Genomic DNA, 22179 nt, shown 5'->3' on the forward strand with positions numbered 1-22179 from the left:
TGAAACATGGAGGATAATATCAGATGTAATCAAAGAAGCAAGCAAATAGAAAGTCCCCCATTCTTTGTACCAACCATGAAGCTTACATGGACCAAATTCAAAAAGGACACTGAAAGCTGAAGAATATCTCCAGTGTCAAACAGGTGCTGAAAGTTTCTGGCCAATGTAATGTCAAAATGTCTAAAGAGCATATGTAATGAGCCTTTAAGGAGAGTGGCAAGACTCAACAGTTGAAGCCCTAGAGACATGATTTGACATTATATAACAGAAGGAGAGGCATTTGCTAACAGAAAACATGTTAATATTGTATTTCTATTTACTTTTGTATTGTGTTTTTATTGTATTCCTTCTAGCCAAGGAAGAATTCCAGAGGCAATGGCATGTCTTTAGAAATACCAAGGGAGTAAGGGATAAAAAGAAACAAAAAAAGTACACAGATTTAAGTTTTCTAGATAATTCTTCCATGCAGGAAGTATATGTTTTTAAACCTTATGCCAATGGCAATTTTCTCTCAGGCAAGTATTTTGATATGAAGCATTGGAATTTTATAAGGCAAGTCCAAAGAAGGAAATATTAAATAATACATAAAACACTGAACTCTGCTAAGTAACAGAAGTTGAGAGATTTGCTTGATGGCACCAATCTAAGCACCTACTTAGGTTTGTAGGGGATAAGGATGAGGGAATGAGAGAAAGACTGTGACCAGATTATAATACACTCCTTGTGTTGTTGTCAAGGGCTACGGGATATTTTATACAAGAACATACAACTCAGTACATCAAAAAGCAAGTCAGTGACAGTCTGGGCGCTTACTAATGGGTCTTAGAGCAGCATGTAGAGGCTTCCACCAGCTATTTGTGTAGATCTGAAAAATGTGCAGAAGAGCCATTGGAAGGATTTAATAACAACCTTCTGAGTCTGATTACACTGAATCCTGGATGTGGTACGTGTGCTAGCCCGGGTCACATGGGTCACATGATCACATGGGTCACATGGGTGTCTGCTATTCCCACAAATCAGCTGGCAAATGAAAGATCTGAATATAAATTAGGTAATAGACTTTTACTTGACTCATGAGTTGAGGTTTATGAGTCCTCTCATTCTTCTCCTGGCTATACATGGGTAAAAAACATCTATAGAATCTTTTGGGTCCCTGGCCCTTTAAAGAAACTTGGTTTATGTTTCCGACAGACCCAAACATGTTCAGAGCAGACCCAAACATTAAGCAACATTTATTTAGGAGATATTAGCTAATGGCACAGCTGGATAACTGAAGAAGTATGAGTTAATGATGATTTCATCTTTCTCATGTTCAAAAATACTAGAATGATCACAGACCCAAGGACCACACACTTGAAGTGTGGGCAGCTTAAGAAACTGTGGAAGTGTGTTCCCCCCAAAAAAAGAAATTCATATGCTGAAGTCCTGACCTCACAGTACCTCAGACTGTATTTAGAGGTAGGGCCTTTAAAGAGGAAATTAAGATTAAAGAGGTCTCCCATCCAAGTACTAACCAGGCCCGACCCTGCTTAGCTTTGGGGATCAGACAGACACTGGGGGAGGAGGGGAGAGGGCATGTGCCTTGTGCCAGGGGTGGGGGAGGCCGGGGGGAGGTCAATGGGGGAAAAAGGATACATATGTACTACTATTTGTAATACTTTAAACAATAAAAAAAAATAGAAAAAATGATTAAATGAGGTCAGTGGGGGACCTTAATCCAATATGTGTCTGTATAAGAAGAGGAGAGTAGGACATAGAGAAACAGAGGGAAGTACCTGTGAAAATGTACAGAGAAGTAGGCCACTTAAAAGCCAAGGAGAGAGGCATCAGAAGAAATCAACCTTGCCAACACTTTGATCTCAGACTTCTAGCCTCCAGAACCAGGAGAAAATGAATTCTGTTGTTTAAGCCACCCAATCTGTGGTGCTTTGTGATGGCAGTTATAACAAACTAATATTTCAGTCTCCTATAATGAACCCCCTTTTTTCTTAGAAGTCTGAAATAAGACCCAATTTGCTTTTGTGATTAAATGGATTCTACATAATACTCACAACCCCAACAGGAAAGGCCAACACAGCTAGTATCCAGTCCCGAAGAGAGATGAGCTTCCTGAGTTGCCTCTCTTGTTCTTGGTTCCCACTTCCTCTAGTCAGAAGACTGGAAAGATCAGTCAGCACACAGATGCCAAAAAAGACAGCCTGTATAACCTGGAGGAGACAATAGCTGCTGTTAGTCCATTAGCTCTACAGAGACCCAGGCTGTACAACAGCAAATAAGCTACATGTTTGCAAAACAACACATGACAAGAGAGGATCAGAAGCACATTTAAAAAGCTGGCCATACACATAACAAAAGAGAAAGAAAGCTGAGAAAATTCATCTTACAACCATTACTTCCATTTTTGCTCACCTAAGGACAAATGCAAAACATGCATGCACACACAGTTCAACAGAAAGCAATATCAATTATCAAAATGACATGTCCATTAATTTAACATCTGTGGTCTAGTTATATTGACTAGTGAGGTTTAACAAACATCTAAGACATGCAAAGAAAAGGATCAGGGTATTCTGAATAATAAATGAGATAATTCAGTCTGACTGTGAAGAAACCTTCCTATGCTTTAATCTGTTAGACTTAGAATTTTTTTATCACATGGAGTGGTAGAAAGCATCTAGTCTATGAGTCATAGAGAAATCAACTGAATGCACCAATCAAGACTGGTGTAGAGCAAATTTTTGTTGTCAAACTTGAAGTAAATGACTTCCTTCTCAGGTTTTCAGTTTTTATGAACTAACATCTTTACAAGCACTGTAAACTTATGTAGATACTCACATCATTGTCCCCAAATAAAGTAACCAACTGTACTTTCCCAAATCAATTACAACCTGAATTACCAGTTTTACTTGTACTGTCACAGAGAGAGAACACTGAAATGCTATAGCCCAATAATTATTTGTGAAATTCTTAAAGTGGGTGCAAATGCATTAATGATCCAGAGCTACGAGTGGAGGCAGGCAACATACTGTAACACAGCTTGGCAATGATAATTCAAATTATGAAAAGGGCAGAAAATATATTCCCTGGGCTCAACATCATGCCCATTTAACACCAACAAAAGATTCAGGAGTATTATTCTGGTTTCTTCTATGAGAAATAATTTTCTGATGATGTATTTATTTGTAAAAGGTACAATTTTATTAATTACCTGTTTAGAAAACATAATTTTGGGGGTAAATTTCCATGTTGGCTGTGGAAGAACCTGTGACAGCTCTGTGGATGGGCTCCCCACTGAGGCACAGAACAAAAGGAAGAAGGGCCCTCAAAATTACCTGGCTCTACCCCTTAGCACAGCACTGCAACACTCACATTGTTATTCACTCTGTTCAAAGTTGTATAGATGCCACTTTGAAAATTCCCTATAATGGAAACTTCACCATCAGGCTGTGTTAAATAACAAAAGTCCTTCAGTACGTTTATATATAACTAGAGGCCCGGTGCACGAAATTCGTGTACGGGGGTGGGGGGTGTCCCTCAGCCCAACCTGCACCCTCTCCAATCTGGGATCCCTCTCACAATCCAGGACTGCTGGCTCCCAACTGCTCTTCTGCCTGCCCTCCTGATTGCCCCTAACCGCCTCTGCCTGCCAGCCTGATCACCCCCTAACCACTCCCCTGCCAGCCTGATTGATGCCTAACTGCTCCCCTGCCAGCCTGATTGCCCTTAACTGCCCTCCCCTGCAGGCCTGGTCACCCCTAACTGCCCTCCTCTGCAGGCCTGGTACCCCCCCAACTGCCCTTCCCTGCAGACCCGGTTGCCCCCAACTTCCCTCCTCTGCCGGCCTGGTCAACCCTAACTGCCCTCCCCTGCAGGCTTGTTCGCCCCCAACTGCCCTCCCTTGCAGGCCTGGTCCCTTCCAACTGCCCTCCCCTGCTGGCTTGATCGCCCCCAACTGCCCTCCCTTGCAGGCCTGATCCCTCCCAACTGCCCTCCCCTGCTGCCCATCTTGTGGTGGCCATCTTGTGTCCACATGGGGACAGCCATCTTTGACCACATGGCGGCAGCCATCTTGTGTGTTGGAGTGATGGTCAATTTGCATATTACTCTTTTATTAGATAGGATACCTTGGACTCATTGGAGCTCACCAAATCCTGTTATTATTAGCCAAGTTTGTCAGAGCAATGTTAGATTCTTCCTAATAACTTACCTTCTCTTTCAGCTTCAATGACTTAAGGTTTATTGTTTTCTTTCTAGAACCAGAGAAACCAGAGTAGGAGAAGCTAAAACTCCCACAAATGAGCATGGCACAACTGGATGATTGGCAAGAATCATGTTGTGATGAGCAGAAATGACTTAAATGACTCAGGGAATAATTTTATACTTGGGAACATTTTCCATAGCATATCTTATGACTTTAGATGTTAGATCTTTATGTCAACCCAAATAGGGTTTGAGAAATTGAAGTGGCCATACTCAGGAATAATAATATACATGCTAATCTGGCCAGTGAACATATTAAAAGGTGTACTGCCCAATCAATAACCAGGGAAATGCAAATTTAGAGCACAATGGGATTGTATTTCTCACCTACATAATTATTCACAGTTTAATTCTGACAGTACCAAGGATTATAAGGATGTGCAACAACCAGAAGCCTTATGGTGGGAATGCAAATTAGGATAATCACTTTGAAGAACAATTGTCAATATCTAGTAGTTTAAAGATGTACATACCCTATTACCTACTGATTTCTCTATGAAAGGTATTCCCTACAGAAACTCTCATATTTGTGTACTAGTCATACCTATATGAAAGTCAGTTTCAACATTCATTGCTTCAAAAAAGATGAAACAATTTAAATATCTCTTAATAATTGATAAATAAATTGTGCTATATTCATACAATGGAATTCTAAGCTTTTACCAATTTTTTATTCTTACAACAAAATATAAAAAAAGAAAACTAGAAAAAAGCTATCTTTTGAAATTAAAATATATTTCAAAAAATGCAAAGATAATTTTAAGGATACATGATATGAAGTAAAATATGCAGTAATGCATGGGAATCAATGACACTGAATTCAGGTATGTCGACAAAGAGGATAAAATTGGCAAAAGGACACAAGGGCCTCAACTGTATTGATCATATTTTATTTAAGATGATTATAGGGTATATAGAAGTTTATTATATTATTTTCCATATAATTCATTAAAATATTTCCACATAACTTAAAAATAAAAAGGAAAAGAGAGTGGTTTTTTATACTTTTCGGGTATAGTTGGGTAGTGTTTTTCAATTCCTTTCCTTCCAACTCAGTTTCCCCTACTTTTTAAAAAAAATTATCTTTATTGTTGGAAGTACTACAGATGTCCCCTATTTCCCCCCATTGACTCCTTCCACCCTTTCACCCCTCCCCCAGGCCTTCACCTCACTATTGTCCATGTCCTTGGGTTATGTGTATATGCATATAAATTCTTTGGTTAATCTCTCCCTCTCCCACCTCCCACACCTTGCCTTCCCTCTGAGATTCCTCAGTCTGTTCCATGCTTCTATGCCTCTGGATTTATTTTGTTCATTAGTTTATTTTGTTGATTAGATTCCACATATGAGTGAGATCATGTGATACCTGTCTTTCTCTGACTGGCTTAAGTTTCTCCTACTTTACAACTGGCTATTAATATAAGAATCTAGTGAGCAGCAAATTAAAGTAAATGAATTTTAAAATTCCATGATCAAGTAACTAGTATTAGATTTGCCTTCCCACCATAAACAACTAGACATTTGAACTAACTAAATAATTAATCTTCTCATATATTGGACTTTATCTCTGCAATCAGCCAGATAAATCTCTCTCTTTTTTTTTTAAAGGTATACCTGATGAAGTCAGGCACACCTTGGACTTCTCTTTTTGCCAAATAAAGTAATATAATGACAGGAGTGATTGTATTCACAAGATTTTCTAAAACCAAGTGGGAGGGGATTATACAAAGGTGAATGTCACTGAGGGTCATTTTAGAATTCTTCCTACCACAAGCTGTAAGTTAAGCAATAAAGGTTCCTCTAGATCCACTCCAACAATACTTAAAAGCAAGCCTCAAAAAGATCAAGCTGAGCTACAAGTAACATAAATGCCCACAAACACAAAATCTTACATTCTTTAAAGAATTATAACACAATCTAGACATTCAACAATATTCAACAATACAATATCCAACATACAATAAAACAATATTAGACATGCCAGGAAATGGGAAACCCTTAACCAGGAGAAAATCCATTCAATAAAAACAGATAAATGACAGAAATATTGCAATTAGCAGACTTAAGAATAAGTTAGCCAATACTGTTAAACCACTTCAGATTTCTGCTACTTTATTAGAATTTAATTTGAGCTGACAGCTAATAAATCAAATTTGACACATCTTTTTTGGTGTTTTTCTATTGCTTATAGGTGTCATGTCATCCATTGCAATTTAAAATTCATTAAAATAACTGTTAAAAATGTAAAGTTTGGAGGGAACCAAAATGGTGGCATAGGTAAACAGCTGTACTTGCTGCCTCCCATGACCACATCAAAATTACATCTAAAATACAGAACAAACATCATCCAGAACTACCAGAAAGCTGGCTGAGTGAAAGTCCTACAACTAGAGAAGTAAAGAAGAAAGCACACTGAGACTGGTAGGAGGTGTGGAGGCGCAGAATGTGCTGGTCTGGCACCCACATGTGCCGCTTTTTTAATCAGTAGGGAGATCGTCTCTGCGGAGGCCACCCTGAGGAGCAAAGGGCCTCAGCCCCACACCGGACCCCCAGCCCAGGCTCCCAGAGCTGGGAAAATGAGTCCTCATAACCATGGGCTGTAAAAACCAGTGCGGATTGGGGCTCAGTGACACAGAGGCTGCTGGAGACCCAGCTGTTCCTCTTAAAAGGCCAGCACCACAAAGTGAACTTACAAGGTCCTGCTTCTTCTGAGCTCCAGCACCAGGGTGAGGCTCTGGGGGATACATTTGACTGGCATCAGCGCAGGAACTTGGGGGACATCTTTCTCCCAGATGGAGGTACTCACAGGGATCATTGTTCCTGTGCTGGGACCTCCCCATCACAGGGCTGACTGGCAGCCATTTCTGTTTGCTTCACCCTGGTGATTCCCTAAGACTCCATCTCATCCAGTTTACAACCCCACCCAAGCTGCCAGCAGCAGCTTTTGCATATGAATGGCCTGTCCTTGAAAATCTCAAACAAGCTGCATCTGGGTCAGGGACCCCCAAACCTATCAATAAAAGGCCCAAGACCTGGGAGCAACACCAGCCTGCCTTGCTTCATAACTGGACCTCATCTGGGCACTTCTAAACCCAATACAAAAAGGAGGAATCTGTGTATCTCTCTGTAGCTCCTGCTGGGCTGACTTTACACTTCCCTGGATACCCAAGAGCCAGTGTACCCAGTGGTTAGTGTCAAACCATACCAGATTACAACTCTATGCATCCATAAGCTACACACTCAAGGGCAAGACTCAGTGAGCACCAAAGCCCCACTGAAACAAGTCCTGCTCCATAGGGGTGTCTCCTGCATAGCAGCTCTCCCACTGTAGTCATAACTGGTCCTCACAGCAAATTGCCAGGAGGTTAATTCCTCCCAGTGACACCAACAGCAATCAAGTCTCAACTACAACAAGACTGTGCTCACAGCCCACAAAGGGGTGCACCTAGAGTCCCCAGCTCAGGTGACTGGGGATGCTGAACCACTGAGCCCTGTAGGACACCTACTACACAAGGCCTCTCTAACAACTCAAGGAGACATAGCAGCTCTACCCAATACATAGAAACAAATGCAGGAAAGCAGCCAAAATGCAGAGGCAAAGAAACATGTCACAAATGAAAGAAATGGAAGAAAGCAAACTACTGGAAATAGAGTTCAAAACCACAGTTATAAGGTTACTCAAGAATCTTCTATAAACCTCCAAGGGACTTAGTGAGACTTTCAAGGATCTTAGTGAGAATGCCAAAAAAAAAAGAAAAAAAAAAAGGAAAAGGACCAGTCAGAAATTAAGCATACACTGACTGAAATAAAGAATAATATACAAGGATTCAACAGTATAGTAGAGGATTCTGAGAAGCAAATCAATGATTTGAAATATGAGGAAACAAAAAACACCCACCAGAGTAGCAAAAAGAAATAAGAATCCAAAAATATGAAGTTAGTGTAAGGAGCCTCTGGAACAACTTCAAGCATATCAACATTCACATTATGGGAGGTGCCAGAAGAAGAGAGAGAGCAAGATATTGCCAGAAGAAGAGAGAGAGGAAGATATTAAAAACCTATTTGAAGAAATAATGACAGAAAACTTCCCCTACTGGGTGAAAGAAATAGACTTACAAATCCAGGAAGCATAGAGAGTTCCAAACAAGAGGAACCCAAAGAGGCCCACACCAAGACACATAATAATTAAAATGTCAAGGGCTAAAGACAAAGAGAGAATCTTAAAAGCAGCAAGAGAAAAGCAGTTAGTTACTTACAAGGGAATGCCCATAAGACTGTCAGCTGATTTCTTAACAGAAACTATGCAGTCCATAAGGGAGTGGCAAGAAATATTCAAAGTGATGAATAGCAAGGACCTACAACCAAGATTACTCTACCTAGCAAAGCTATCATTTAGAATTGAAGGTCAGATAAAGAGCTTCACAGACAAGAAAAAGCTAAAGGAATTCATCACCACCAAACCAGTATTTTATGAAATGTTGAAGGGTATTCTTTAAGAAGAGGAAGAAGAAGAAAAAGAAAATGATCAAAAATATGAACAACAAAATGGCAACAAATACATACCTATCAATAATTGAATCTAAAAATCAAAATAAATGAATAAGAAATATAAAGAACAGAATAAATTGGTGAATAAAATAGAATCAGAGGCATGGGAATGGAACAGACTGAAGATTCTCAGAGAGAAGGGGGTAGGGGGTGGGAAGAGATTAAACATATAAAGATCTTATATGCATATATGCATTACCTATAGACATAGACAATAGGGTAGTGAAGGCCTGGGGTGGTGCAGGAACTGGGTAGAGGGAAGCAATTGGGGTGGGGGGGAGAGGGACATCTGTAATAATCTCAACAATAAAGATTTAAATAAATATATTTTTTTAAATGTGAAGTTTACACAGAGATGCACAAGTGAATCTTAAGTAGGATTACCTGGAAGCATTATTCAGCTCCAGCCATTCTACAGAGCTGGCATTTCTACACCATCAACTCAGCATGACGCACATATACACCATCTGGCTTTGAGTTCTTAGCAGGTTGGTGGCTTTTATTATTTTGTGTTACATGTAGAAATGAAGTGGTCAATTGTACCATTTCTCTCCAAGAAATATAAATAGGGATTTATCAGAATGCAAAAAATATCCTAGGATATTTTGGAGTCACTCTAGCATTTGTTCTTCTTGAATATTTTCTACAGTTTAATTCCTTCTGCATCTTTACCCCCATAACTCTCCCTGTCAGGAACTCAGATTTTTTACTGAGTCATGTTAAGTTTAGGATTAATTTCCACAAATATGGAGATGTACCCAAATCCCATTCGTATCCTTTTCTTTTTTACACATGAGTGGTTTTCATTAAAGTAATATATATTTTTTCCGCCCTAGCCTGTTTGGCTCAATGGATAGAGCATCAGCTGGGAACCGCAGGGTCCCAAGTTCGATTCTGGTCATGGGCACACACCTTGGTTGCGGACTCCTTCCTAGCCCTGGTCTGGGCTCATGCAGGAGACAACCATCCTTGTGCTTCTTTCACATCGATATTTCTATCTGTCTTTCCCTCTCTCTTCCATCTCTCTAAAAATCAATGGAAAAATATCCTCAGGTGAGAATTTAAAAAATGACAATAATAAAAGAAAAGAAATAAATAGAAATCCTAAAAAAAAACACAAAAACACCAAAAATATGTTTTCCTTTTTTCTCTGAATGCACTAAACAATTACAATTCTGTTTATACTTTAGGGAAAATTCAATAGACTTCTATCATTTATCCCCAAATATATATATATTATGGTTTATCCAAAATAGGGCTTTTATTTTCATTTTATTAGATTATCTTCAGTATCCTCAATTATATGTAATTGTACCAAATCTATAGTCTATATATCAGGTAATGTCATCATTAATTAGTTTGTAATTTTTACATTTCTGCCTAATTGGCCAAACTCAGGCAAGAACCAAAAATGCACCAAAGTGGAAAAATAACACATTAAGTAATAATTTGAATCATTATTTATATGAATTTTTAAAGACAAGACTACCCCTGTCTTGCCCTTGGGAAGCAAGATTTCCAATGATTTATACTATGGCATAACACATTTTGCTTATATTGCATTTTCATGAAATGAACATAAAGAGTACCATAATGTTTCTTTTGAAGATTTTGCTTATTTTAAAGTTACTGTTAGACATGGTAGACAGAATAAACAATAAGATGGCACTCTGAGGGGCAATAACAAAACAACAGTGATGAAGACCATGGAATGAAGGAAAATTGTGGGGAGAACATATGGGAAGAAGGCAGGGAGATTTATAGGTATCATAATGGAAGTCCTAGAGGAGTTCTCTATGTGAGGATAAAGGGATTAATTTAAGGGGAGATGATCATGAAGAAATAAAAGTCTGCCTAAACTCTTTTATAATGAGAGAACAAAGTACTATGTAACCTTTAATAAATGTATATGTAATCCAGGAAAGAATAGTATACAAGATAGATGGATGGATGGATGGTGGTGGATGGATGGATGGATAGATAGATAGATAGATAGATAGATAGATAGATAGATGGAATAAGATATATAGCTTTAAATATGACACACATATATAACATACATGGTATTTGTGTGGTGTGTGTGTGTGTGTGTGTGTGTGTGTGTGTGTGTGTGTGTGATTTCTCCTATGCAGAAGGTTGGATAACACATTTGGATAAATGGTGTGAGCTTGAGGCCTTCCTATATATCTCAGCTATCGTCACTTAGCATGTGGCACTGTACCAAAAACATTTTGCTTTCAGTTCATAAAACTTCCAATGCAGTTCTTGCCAGAAACCAATCTACAGCTGTATCTGTGTTCAATGAAGAATGAATTTGACTGAAGGAGTTAAATAATATGTGAAAAGGATCCAAAAGCAATAAAATAGCAGTACTACTAAACACAATCTTCAAGAGATTCCCCATTCATTCCACACATATCTTACTTTTTAATGGTGCATAATTCCTTCTCCTTATTACCAAAATCAAGAGTGAATGCCAAAAGTATTTAGGCACTGTGGGACAGTGACTCAGTATGAAATTAGATGAACGTATCAATGATCTCACTCATATGTGAAATCTAATGAACAAAATAAACTGATGAACAAAATAGATCCAGAGACATAGAAGCATGGAACAGACTGACAAATCTCATAGGGAAGGTGGGGGAGGATGGATGGATGGGCAGAGATCAACAAAAGAACTTGTATGCATATATGCATAACCCAAGGACACAGACAATAGGGTGATAAAGGCCTGGGGCAGGGTGTGGAGGCAGCTAGAAAAGGTCAATGGGGGAAAACAGGGGACATCTGCAATACTTTCAACAATAAAGACTAAAAAAGAAGAGAAAAAAAAGAAAGAAATCAGATGAATGAATTCCTGTAGGATTCCTTTGCATTTGTTTCCAGCGCCTTCCTTGCCTGAGACATCTGAACATTCCTAGCAGTTCTTCAGCTACAGGGATCCATCTCAGTTACTGTATGGAGTCTGTCCATTACTAAGAAGCTGTGATCAGTTACATGTTTGAATGCTACTCCGTAGAGAAATCAATGCATTTAAAAGTACCAGAGGCTCTCACTGCCTCCCTCATCCACTGAGATTATACCCATCAGATGCATTGCCTGGTGAATTTTTCTCTACTGCCCTTGGAGAGCGTGAGCCTGAATAAGCCAATTTGGCTCTCTCACTGTAATGACTGTAACGCTATTTTTCTAACTCTGTCATTTAAATGATGTGCTTTAAGCCCAAGCATTTTCAAGGAATGTTCACCACAAGCATTTTTGAGGAGATGCACTCACAGCATCAAGCCCGTGGTTTTCAGAATGTGATTTAGAATCCTTGCCCATGTACACAGACATTTACCTCATACTGCTCTATCTCATTACTGAAAATTGATGAAGTAAGCCATAAGTTACCACGGGCAAGCAATCCATTCAGATAGAAAGAAAGAAAAACAAACTTTTCAGTCAGAAATAATGCACTGGGATAAGCAGCTTTGGAAAGGGAAGCTTGTCCACAAAATTCGTTACAATTATCGCATAATCGCTTTCAATAGATAAGTAGCAAGAAGAGTCATCTAAAGAGGGCATCACACCATGGGTGCAATCACACCATGTTCCAGCAACAGCCCACTCAGAGTACGGCAGGACCTTCCCAGAGATGCCATTCTAATCTGCAAATAACCACAGCAAAGTCCCCTTTGAATGGTTCTCGCTGTGCTTCACTGAAGCTATGAGCTACTCAACACTTGTATAGGCTTCAAGATTTTTTTAAACTATTCATATTAGCACGCACTTTTCTGAACACTGTATTAAACACGCCATTGACTTAACAAATATTTATTGATTGACTAACATGTACAAAGCACTTAGGAAACGACTAATGCAGAAATGCAGGCTAGTAAATGATTGTATGCTGTGCTGCAGATGTGACTGTGCGTAGAAGGGTTTGACTTCTAACTTATCGGAATCTATACTTGCTAAGTACATGATATCTAGATTTAAGCACAACAATAGTGATGAACAATTATTTTAAAAAGATGTATCTTTTATAGCACAAATCTGTTGTGGAGATTTTCTAACATTGTGAAGTGTTTTTTTCATCCCATTAAATTGGTAACATTTTACTTCAGCAGAAGATGGTTTAAGTGCTAAACATAATCATTAAAGAGTTAGATAAATCTGAAACCTGAATAAAAAAAGGACCTTGACCTGAATTAAGACCAAATCAGGTCTTCACTGATTAAATGTTACAGAATCAGATAATCCCACATACTCATGCACAATCTATATATACTAGTAATAAACTAACTTGTACATTTTAAGAGCATACTATACACGTTAATAAAGCCATGTAGAAAGGCATGGCCACTGTCCTTAGAAGTTTCTATTTAAAATATTTAGAAATTTATTGATTTTGGACTGTCTAGTATCATTCACAGTGTGAGGGACATACCTTCTGAAACAGCTTTGAGGAAAAATAGCCAAAAATGTATTTTAAATTGTGGCTACCTGTAGCCTAGATTAATTTTTGGGAGGAAATTATAGATATGTCAGTAAGTGTAGAATCATATAGAGTAGAACCTGGTTCTCCAACATATCTCTTTCTATGCTCTGATACTCATTTATTCACCGTTCCAAAAGACTATCATTTTTTTCACAAGCAGAAGACTAGTTCATGTGTCTGTGTTTTGCAAGTGCTTTCACCTCAACCTGGCACATGTTTTCATGTAGTCCACTATTATTCATCCTCAGACCCAGCTATACTCTCTCCTTGACAAAGTACAGCTGACTTTTCCATATGTATCTTGTTGCCAGGATTTTATATCTTATCTTCCTCTATGCTTGCATTTATGTCACTGCATTTAGGTATTTGCTTCCGCCTGTCTGCCCTCAAAGACGATTAGCTACATGAGGAAGAGCATAAGGTTCCCATTATCTTTATATTCTTGGGTTCGATTTATCTGCTTGAGTGCTCAGTTGTCCTGAGGAAAGTGCTTTTTATACTCTGAACTTTAGTTTCCTTTTCTGTCAAATGGTCTTAAGAATATTTTCCACACAATTTACTGTGAGCATTAAATAAGATACTGTAGATGGAAGCGCCTGGAACCCTGGCTCTGAGTTAATGTTGACTTGAATCTGAACCATTCCATGCATCACTGCCACACACATCACAACAGTAAATGAGCACTGAGCAAAATGCCTAGTCCCAAGATCCTCAATAAATGATGATCAAATGAATAGTTATGATGCACATAAACCCAAGTGTATAGAACAGTGATTCTTTGAGTTATAAGAACCTTAAGGATATGATGAAAACTATGGCCTTTCTCTATATATGCACATACACTTGATTTTACATGGAATTTTAGGGACTTTCCAAATACCTTGAAGCTCAGTTTCAGTCATGGTCCCTTGAATCTATAGGCACTAGGATGAGTCCCTACTATGGACAATCCTATAGATTACCTTGGCTATATGAATTCGGCCGCCTTATCTGACTGCTACAGAGTCAGTTTATCTCAAACTACGTAAGACTCTGGCCCTGACCCTTCAGTCTAGTGGAATAGCTATGGAATGGCTTGCAACCACAAAGTGTCCTCTTCTGGGATGTAGCTAGGGGGGGGACCAAAATAAGAAGATTCTGCTTTGCTGGACTGTTTTCTGGGATCTAACACTATATCTGAAAAAGATATCATGAACCTTTCAAGGTTTTAGGTTCTTCTTCATAAAGGCAAACATTACACAAAGTCAGGGTACAGTTTGTCTTAAGCAGGGTTAGAGTTTTTGTCAGAGAACTCCTAGGCACACAAATAAGTTGCTGATTCTTTCAAGTCTCAGCTAAGCTTAATGCATACTTATCTCTCCAACCCAAAAACAGCTCAATGCATCTCTCTCTCCAACCAAGCAACATGATGTTTATTTGCATGTTCAGGTATGATTTATAAATATTTTAGCTTCCATACAGTTCTCTGCAACTGGAGATCTGAGGGAATAATCTTTGGACAGCAACTGGTGAAACTGGCTACACGTTGCCAGGAGTTTTCCTGGAGATGATTTTTACTCAGAGGATTATCTCCCCACATGCCATTTCTCTGGAGATCCCTTGTGTACACTTAAACAAAACTCTCAGACCCAGAACCAGGTGCTCCTTCTTTCATGTTTTGTAAATACCCGTAATGTGGTACTTAACAAATTGCACAGTAATTATCTGTTGATGTTTCTGTATCACCTTCTACACTGTGAGAGCCCTGAGGGCAAAGATGATGACTTATTCATCTTTGTGTCCCCAGAGCCTAGCGCAGTGCCCATTCATAAAAGCAGACACTGACTGAGACTCCTTGCCTTTAAGAAGTTCTGATTTAGGGTGATCAAAATAAACAACATTTACCATACAAAATAATCTAGACTGGTGGGAAAGGATGGGAAAAGGTCTCTCCTAGAGTGGGTCCTATCTGAGTTGAGTTCTGGAGAATAGGTAGGAGGCAGTCCCTAGAAGAAAGAAGAAGGATAAGGAGGGCAGTGTACCTGTTCTGTGTGAAAGCAGCAGCACTTCTGAAGGGAAGGCAGAGTGAAGGAGGAACTGTAAGTAGTTTGGGAGACCAGTCACAACAGGTAGAAAAGACATATTGTCAAGAGATGAGGTTGAAGAAGCAGAGAAGCGCTTGAGTATGACTAGGTCTAGAAAACCAGGATAAAGAGTTTAAAGTAAAAGAAAAAATACTAAAAGGAAAAAAAATAGAACCATTATAGAATTTTAAACAGCGGAGTAGCACATTTGGAAAGATCATCCTGAGAACAGATAATGGATTAGAACATGACAATATTGAAGGCCGAGGGGCCAGTGAGGAGGCGGTTTAAGGAGGCCAAGTGTGAGACTATGTGGGAACAGAAAAATAAAGGCAGTGGACGTAGAGAAGAGGACCAAGCCTGGAGCCAGATCAAGGATGTGAAGGAGGAAGACTAGCCATTACTGAGTATGAAAGGAGAAAGGAGAAAGGAGAGTCAATCGTCACTTCCATGCTTCAGGACTCCTGGAAAGGGTGTCATCGACCAAGATGCAGATGTTTAAAAGTTTCCCTTTTTGAAATATTAAATTCAAGGTGCCTCTGGGACACTTAAATGAAGAAGTCCAACAGGTAGTTGGACATATGCGTTTGTAGGGTAGAAAACCTCCCAGACATCAGAATACTGATTTGTCAATGAACCCAGGGGAGTGAACAAGTTCCACCAGAATGAAAGTTTACAATAAGAAAACAAGGGGTCTGAAGCTGGTCCAGTGCGATGCCAACATTTATGGCATAAAGAGAGCTGAAAACTGGGCTGAGCAAGAGTGGCGGAAAGCTAGGAGAAAGCCCAAGAGAGGACAGTAACTGTCAAGGCAGCCATGGAAGAACAGTTCCATGGAGAAGAAATATTTCAATAACCTCAAATGTTGAAGTCAGAGAAGTGCTTTCACTGGGTCTGACAACGAGGAGGTCCTTGTGTCTTCATGATAAGAGTAGTTTCAATGGACTTTATGAGTCAGGAGCCAATGTGAGAAATGAATTACAGCTGAGACCCTCAAGTCAGTGAGTAAGAAATCTTCTTTCCCAAAGCATAACTGGGAAAGAGAAGAAAAACAAAGTAGTAATTAGAGGGATTTCTCAGAGACTTGAATTGTGAAACAGTATGCTCTCACTGACTCATGCACGATTTATTGAATTTTGAAGATTTATTTAATTTAATGAGAAATACACTTGATGATAAATCCAACAAATGTATCTGTCCCTTACTCAGTCACCTTGATAATATTGTGATCATTTATTTAAAAATTTTTAATCTCTGGTGATTGGTGAAGGTAAGTCCAGGATATAATTTATTTGCTTAGAATGGTCATTTGTTTCCCATCAATGACTATGCTTCAGATACTTAAAATACACATTGCTTTCTTCATTCAACTATGAAATTACCCAAGACAGTAAGTTAGTCTGCTGCTTAGTATACTCTGTCATTCTTCCCACACACATCTGCTGCTTTTAAGAATATTTCAAAGATTCCATCTGGACAAGACATACTGCATCTCACTCCAACCAACAGAAAAAAACCCACACCTCCTCCTCAAGGTGCAAGGGCACTTCCCCTCTTTAGTTTTAAAAGAGTTTCTCGTTTCTCTGTAATATGTTGTTTAAGGGTGTTAAAGGAAGATTTTGCTTCTGTACAAAGTAGAACAGCTCTCTACTAAAAAGAAGGCACATACTTAGGAATCAAGCTAATGAAAGATGTGTAAGACAGCACAAATAAAGCCACAAAACTTTACTGAAATAAGATTAGAGCCCTAAAGGAATGGAGAAATACACTATGTTCCTGAAAGGTACAATATTGCAAAAGCTCTCTCTAAAATGATTATAGAGTCAATGTTATCTCAATTAATAACCTAACTTTGGGGGGGGGGGGTTAAAATTTGGCAAGCCTATTCTAAAATTAAATGGGAATGCAAAAGGCCAAGAGGAGTAAAAACAATCTTGAAGAATAAAGTTGAAGGACTTATACTACCAGATATTCAATTGTAATTTACAGTTGTAGTAATTAAAAGAGTGCAAAATCACCCAGCCTGTGCGGCTCAGTTGGTTGCGTGTCGTCCCTTGCACCAAGAGGTCATTGGGTGGATTCCTGGTGGAGGCATATGCCCAGGTTGCCAGCTTGATCCCCAGTAGGGGCGTGCAAGAAACAGCTGATCAATGTTTCTATCTCTCCCTCTCCTTCTTCCTCTTTCTGGAATCAATAAAAACATACTTTTTTTTTTTAAAAAAAGTGTGACACGGGTGCAAAGATTAATAGGCCAGTGGAGCAGATCAGAGTCTAAACACTGACTCACACATACACAGTCACCTGATGTATAGCAAAGTTGCCACAGCCCTTCTTTGGACTAAGGAGAAAAAAATCTTTGATTCACACTTCATACCACACACAAAAATCACCACCAAATGGATCATAAATGTGAAAGGTAAAATTACAAAACTTCCAGAATGTAGCATAGGAGAATATCTTCATAATCTGGGATTAGGAAAATATTTCTTAAAAGAGCAAAAGATAGCATGTACAGTAAGTAATGAAACAACAGATTAATAAATTGAGCTTCCCTGAAAGTAAGAATTTCAGTTGGTCAAAAGATACCATAAATAGTGACGACCAGCCATAAATAAATAAAATATATTTGTGTATATATATATATATATATACACAAATATATTGAGCTTCCCTGAAAGTAAGAATTTCAGTTGATCAAAAGATACCATAAATAGTGAAGACCAGCCATAAAGAAATAAAATATATTTGTAATATATATATATAATAATTAAAAATATATATATATATTACAAATATATTTTCTTTCAGAATATATATATTCTGAAAAAGGACTTGGAATCTTTTAAAAGCCTCCCACAAATCAGAGAGTTAAAGAGAGACCACCCAAGTTTTAAAAATGGCAAAGGACTTTAATAGGCGCTTTATAAAAGAGGCTGCTCCAATGGCTAATAAGCAAATAAAAAATTTTAACATCATTAATGATCAGGGAAATACCTATTAAAACCACATTTGTAATTTTATACCTCAGAATAGTTAAATAAAAATTGGCACTATAAAGCTTTGGTGAAGATACTGACTAACAAGTATGCACACACTGCTGGCAGGAATGTAACGTTTTAAGCCACTCTGGAAAGCTTTTGGGCAGTATCTATTAAGCTGAACATATATGTTTACCCTATAACCCAGCAATTCTACTTCTAGGCAGACATGCACATACATGTGCACCAAATATATATACAAACATGTTCAGAGATGCATTATTTTCATTAGCTTCAAACTGTAAATAACCCCCAAATGCATCAGCAATAAGATAGAAAATAAATTCTAAAATGCACAATATGGAATTCTACATAGCAATGGAAAAGAACAAGGTACTGCTATAAGCAACTGCATGGATAAACCTCACAGCACAGCACTGAGCAAAGAGGCTGGAGAAACAAACAGTACAAGTTGCATGATTCCATTTCTATAGAATTCAAAAATGGGCAGCATTAATCTATAGTAACAGAAGCCATAATAGTGGTTATCTTGGAAGGGTTAATGACATGAAAGGACCACAGGGTGACTACTGGGATGCTGCTATGTGAATCTTGATTTGGGTGGTGGTTACCCAGATATGTTCCCTTTGTAAAACTTTTTTGAGCTACTTATATATGATTTGTGCATTTCTCAGTATGTCTCTTCTGCTTAGATATGAATGAAATAAAATGAATTAATGAGTGACTAAATAATTTTATAAATAAATGGGACATAGTAAGATGAAGTCAAGTGTATGGAATCATGGTATTACACATGAATACACCTATAGTCCAGGGTTTAAAAGACATTTCTGACATTAAATATCTTAGAAAGCTAAATATCTACCTGTATGCCACATACATGTGTCTGGTTGAACCTGGCGAAGGCATATGCTAATATCCTCCCATATAGTTAAAAGTGTAATTTTATACAATAGAGACAGATTCTGGGCCCCACCCAGCCAAAGTTGTTAAGAAAATTCTCTGAGCTGCAAACTGCCCTTCTCTGTTTTTGTTTTTGTTTTTTTCCTAGAAACAGAGGTTGGTAGGTTAGGGAAAAGAAAAAGCAAGGCATTCTATTTTGCTTGTTACACTATCCAATAGATACCACAAACATTTGACCATTGTGGTCAGAAGATGTTTTCTTTCCTACTCTTTTCGCTCGGTTTTCGGTTTCTCAAGACACTGTCTTAAATTAAGTAGATTTTTCTTAAATGCTACATAGCAAGTAGAAAAACCTTAAATAAAATCTTTATCTTATCATATTTAGTAGAGTAAGTCTGGAATGTTGTTACAGCAGATTTGAACCTAGAGCCTGCCCATAGTTCGCACTCTCAGTTACAGGAATCATGCAGTAGCACAGTAGAGAAAAACAGATGCAGACTTCCGACCATATAAGATATGACCTTACCTGGACATGGAAAACACTTTTTCCTTAACTGTAAATTAAGAGATGTAATTCAGCATAAAAGCATCTGTGCAGCAATTTTGACAAGTCTAAACATTAATGTTTAAGTAAAACAGATAACTCCAGTTAAAAGACCAGTAATTCAAGGAAATTAGTTTTCAAAGGGAAGTTGTATGTAAAACCATGCTGTCCATCATATATTTAACTGCACCAGGAATTTAATGGAAGTGTTTGTTGTTCATTTCCCTCTTCTAGTAGAAACACAACCAAACACACACACACATACACACACACACACACACAAACAAAAAAAAAAACACAAACAACAACAACATAGGAACAGAAACACACAAAATATATTGAATTAACTCTGTTTCCATGTTTATGATACTAAAAGAATATTTTCACTGATCCCAAAACTGTATGAAACTTCTAACTTGGGGGTTCCAAGAATTATTACAGAAGATATCCCTCCACCCTGACCCAGAATCCCTCCCCGCTTCCCTTGTCCTAAGACTAAGTCATCTCATCCTCTTTATGGTCTCCAGTAAAGGCTCCTTCCACTGCCTTTCACCCACTTGGTACAATGGCTAAAATAAAGGAAATAGATGATGAGGTTTCCACATATGGCCAGTTGGCTTATTTGTGTTGCTTACATTTTGGAGGAAAAGCCTGCCAGTAAAAGAACTACATTTTCTGCTGGGGTTCTTTTCCCAGCCTTACAAAGTGTTCAGCATTCTGGAGAAAGGGGCTGCACGTAGATGATTAAAGAGTCCAAAGACGAAAGATAATTTTGAAAGGCATTGGGGGTCAGAGGATCTTCAGCTGAAGGAGCTAAAGACTCTTTCCTTGTCTAGGACCTCAGTGCTTTTATTATAACACAATTTGTCCTTAAGGCAAGGTGGAGATATACACTTCAAAGGGTAAGGTATCAAAGGGTACAGAAGCATTGTCAGTTTGGGGAATAGCCTATAGCTGTTCAGTTGTTTGGCCAACAGGAGGCAATAAAATGCCCTGAGCTATCTGGCAGCAAATAATCCTATTCAGGTTTGGGGGAAGTGCTGTTAGCCGTTTCCAATAGGTAAACTACATATGTGGCTCACCCTTGTTGAGCCGCCCAAGCTTCACCAATCTTTTGGTGAAACTCTTGTAATTATAACATGCTGGAATTGGTTCCCGGCAATTTTCACTTATAGTTCAAAAAATATCTCAGTTCACTCATATATCCATATAATTTTCTTTTTTTTTATTGTTTAAGGCAGGCGTCCTCAAACTACGGCCCGCGGGCCACATGCGGGTGTTTTTGCCGTTTTGTTTTTTTACTTAAAAATAAGATATGTGCAGTGCGCATAGGAATTTGTTCATAGTTTTTTTTAAACTATAGTCTGGCCCTCCAATGGTCTGAGGGACAGTGAACTGGCCCCCTGTTTAAAAAGTTTGAGGACCCCTGGTTTAAGGTATTACAAATAGTATTACATATGTCTCCTTTCTCCCCTCCCCCCCCATTGAACTCCTGTTGAACAAAAATAGAGGCAAAGAAGCATCCAACAGACTGTCAAACTACAGTGTTTAGGTAGGGGAGGGTTGCGGGGGGGAGGGGGGTGTTAAAAGATCAACCAAAGAACTTGTATGCCTGCATATAAGCACAACCAATAGATGCAAGACACTGAGGGGTGGGGGGTGAGGGCAAGTCCATATAATTTTCTATCGCTAGTTTCCACAATCCAGATGATAGATACCTGTGTCTAGGGAATGTTTTGGATAAGCTATCCCTTTGCTTGGTCTAAATAAATTGTCCACTTACTTGCTTTATTTATTCAAGACACATTCCTACAATGAGTAGGCATCTTTACATTAAAATGAATCATTGACTTTGTCCATCAATAAAAAAATTTGCTTTTTCCCCCCTTAGGAAAATCTTAACTAAATGTTTGATTCAACCTATACCAGTTTTATGGTAAATGACAGCTTCCCTAGAAGAGTGGTATAAAAATTTCACTTATCTGTAGACACTATGGACGTCATTATGTTTACATTTTTAAATATAGAAATACCTGAACAAGGTGCAGTGGCAGGACCTGGGGAGAAGAAGTAATCAAGGGAAGCCACCCTGAACCTAAATCAGGGTCAAAATCACTAAACTAGAATACGTTTGAGAATTGGGAAAATAGAATACATGCTTTCCCAATTGAGAGAGCGCCAAATGTTTATTCGTAGAAGTCAACATATTTAGTTACTTATTCCATACATATTTTGGGGGCCCTCCTAAGTGTTCTGGACACTGTGTTAAGTATTGAGGATTCAGAAATGACCTCACTGAATGCAGAGTGAAGTGGTGAGACAGACAAGAAATGCAGATAATACATGTATTCATTTTTTACTACCACCAACTGAACT

The 22179-nt window shown here is 38.5% G+C and overlaps 1 protein-coding gene across 15 annotated transcripts in view; it reads right to left on the minus strand.

Annotated features, from left to right (window-relative positions):
• AIG1 (androgen induced 1) overlaps positions 1-22179 on the minus strand; it is a 200822-nt gene that overhangs the window by 158069 nt on the left and 20574 nt on the right. For 13 of the 15 annotated variants that reach the window (XR_008557239.1, XM_054722152.1, XM_028141113.2 and 10 more), the window contains exon 2: positions 2052-2207. The exons of the other annotated variants lie outside the window; for them this stretch is intronic. Coding sequence is in view for 12 of the 13 variants with exons in the window: in XM_054722152.1 (XP_054578127.1) it covers positions 2052-2207 (156 nt within the window). In the remaining variant the exon portion in view is untranslated. The remainder of the gene's footprint in view (positions 1-2051; positions 2208-22179) is intronic. 15 annotated transcript variants of the gene reach the window in all.

Source organism: Eptesicus fuscus, chromosome 10 (genome assembly GCF_027574615.1).
Source record: "Eptesicus fuscus isolate TK198812 chromosome 10, DD_ASM_mEF_20220401, whole genome shotgun sequence".
Taxonomy (NCBI): domain Eukaryota; kingdom Metazoa; phylum Chordata; class Mammalia; order Chiroptera; family Vespertilionidae; genus Eptesicus; species Eptesicus fuscus.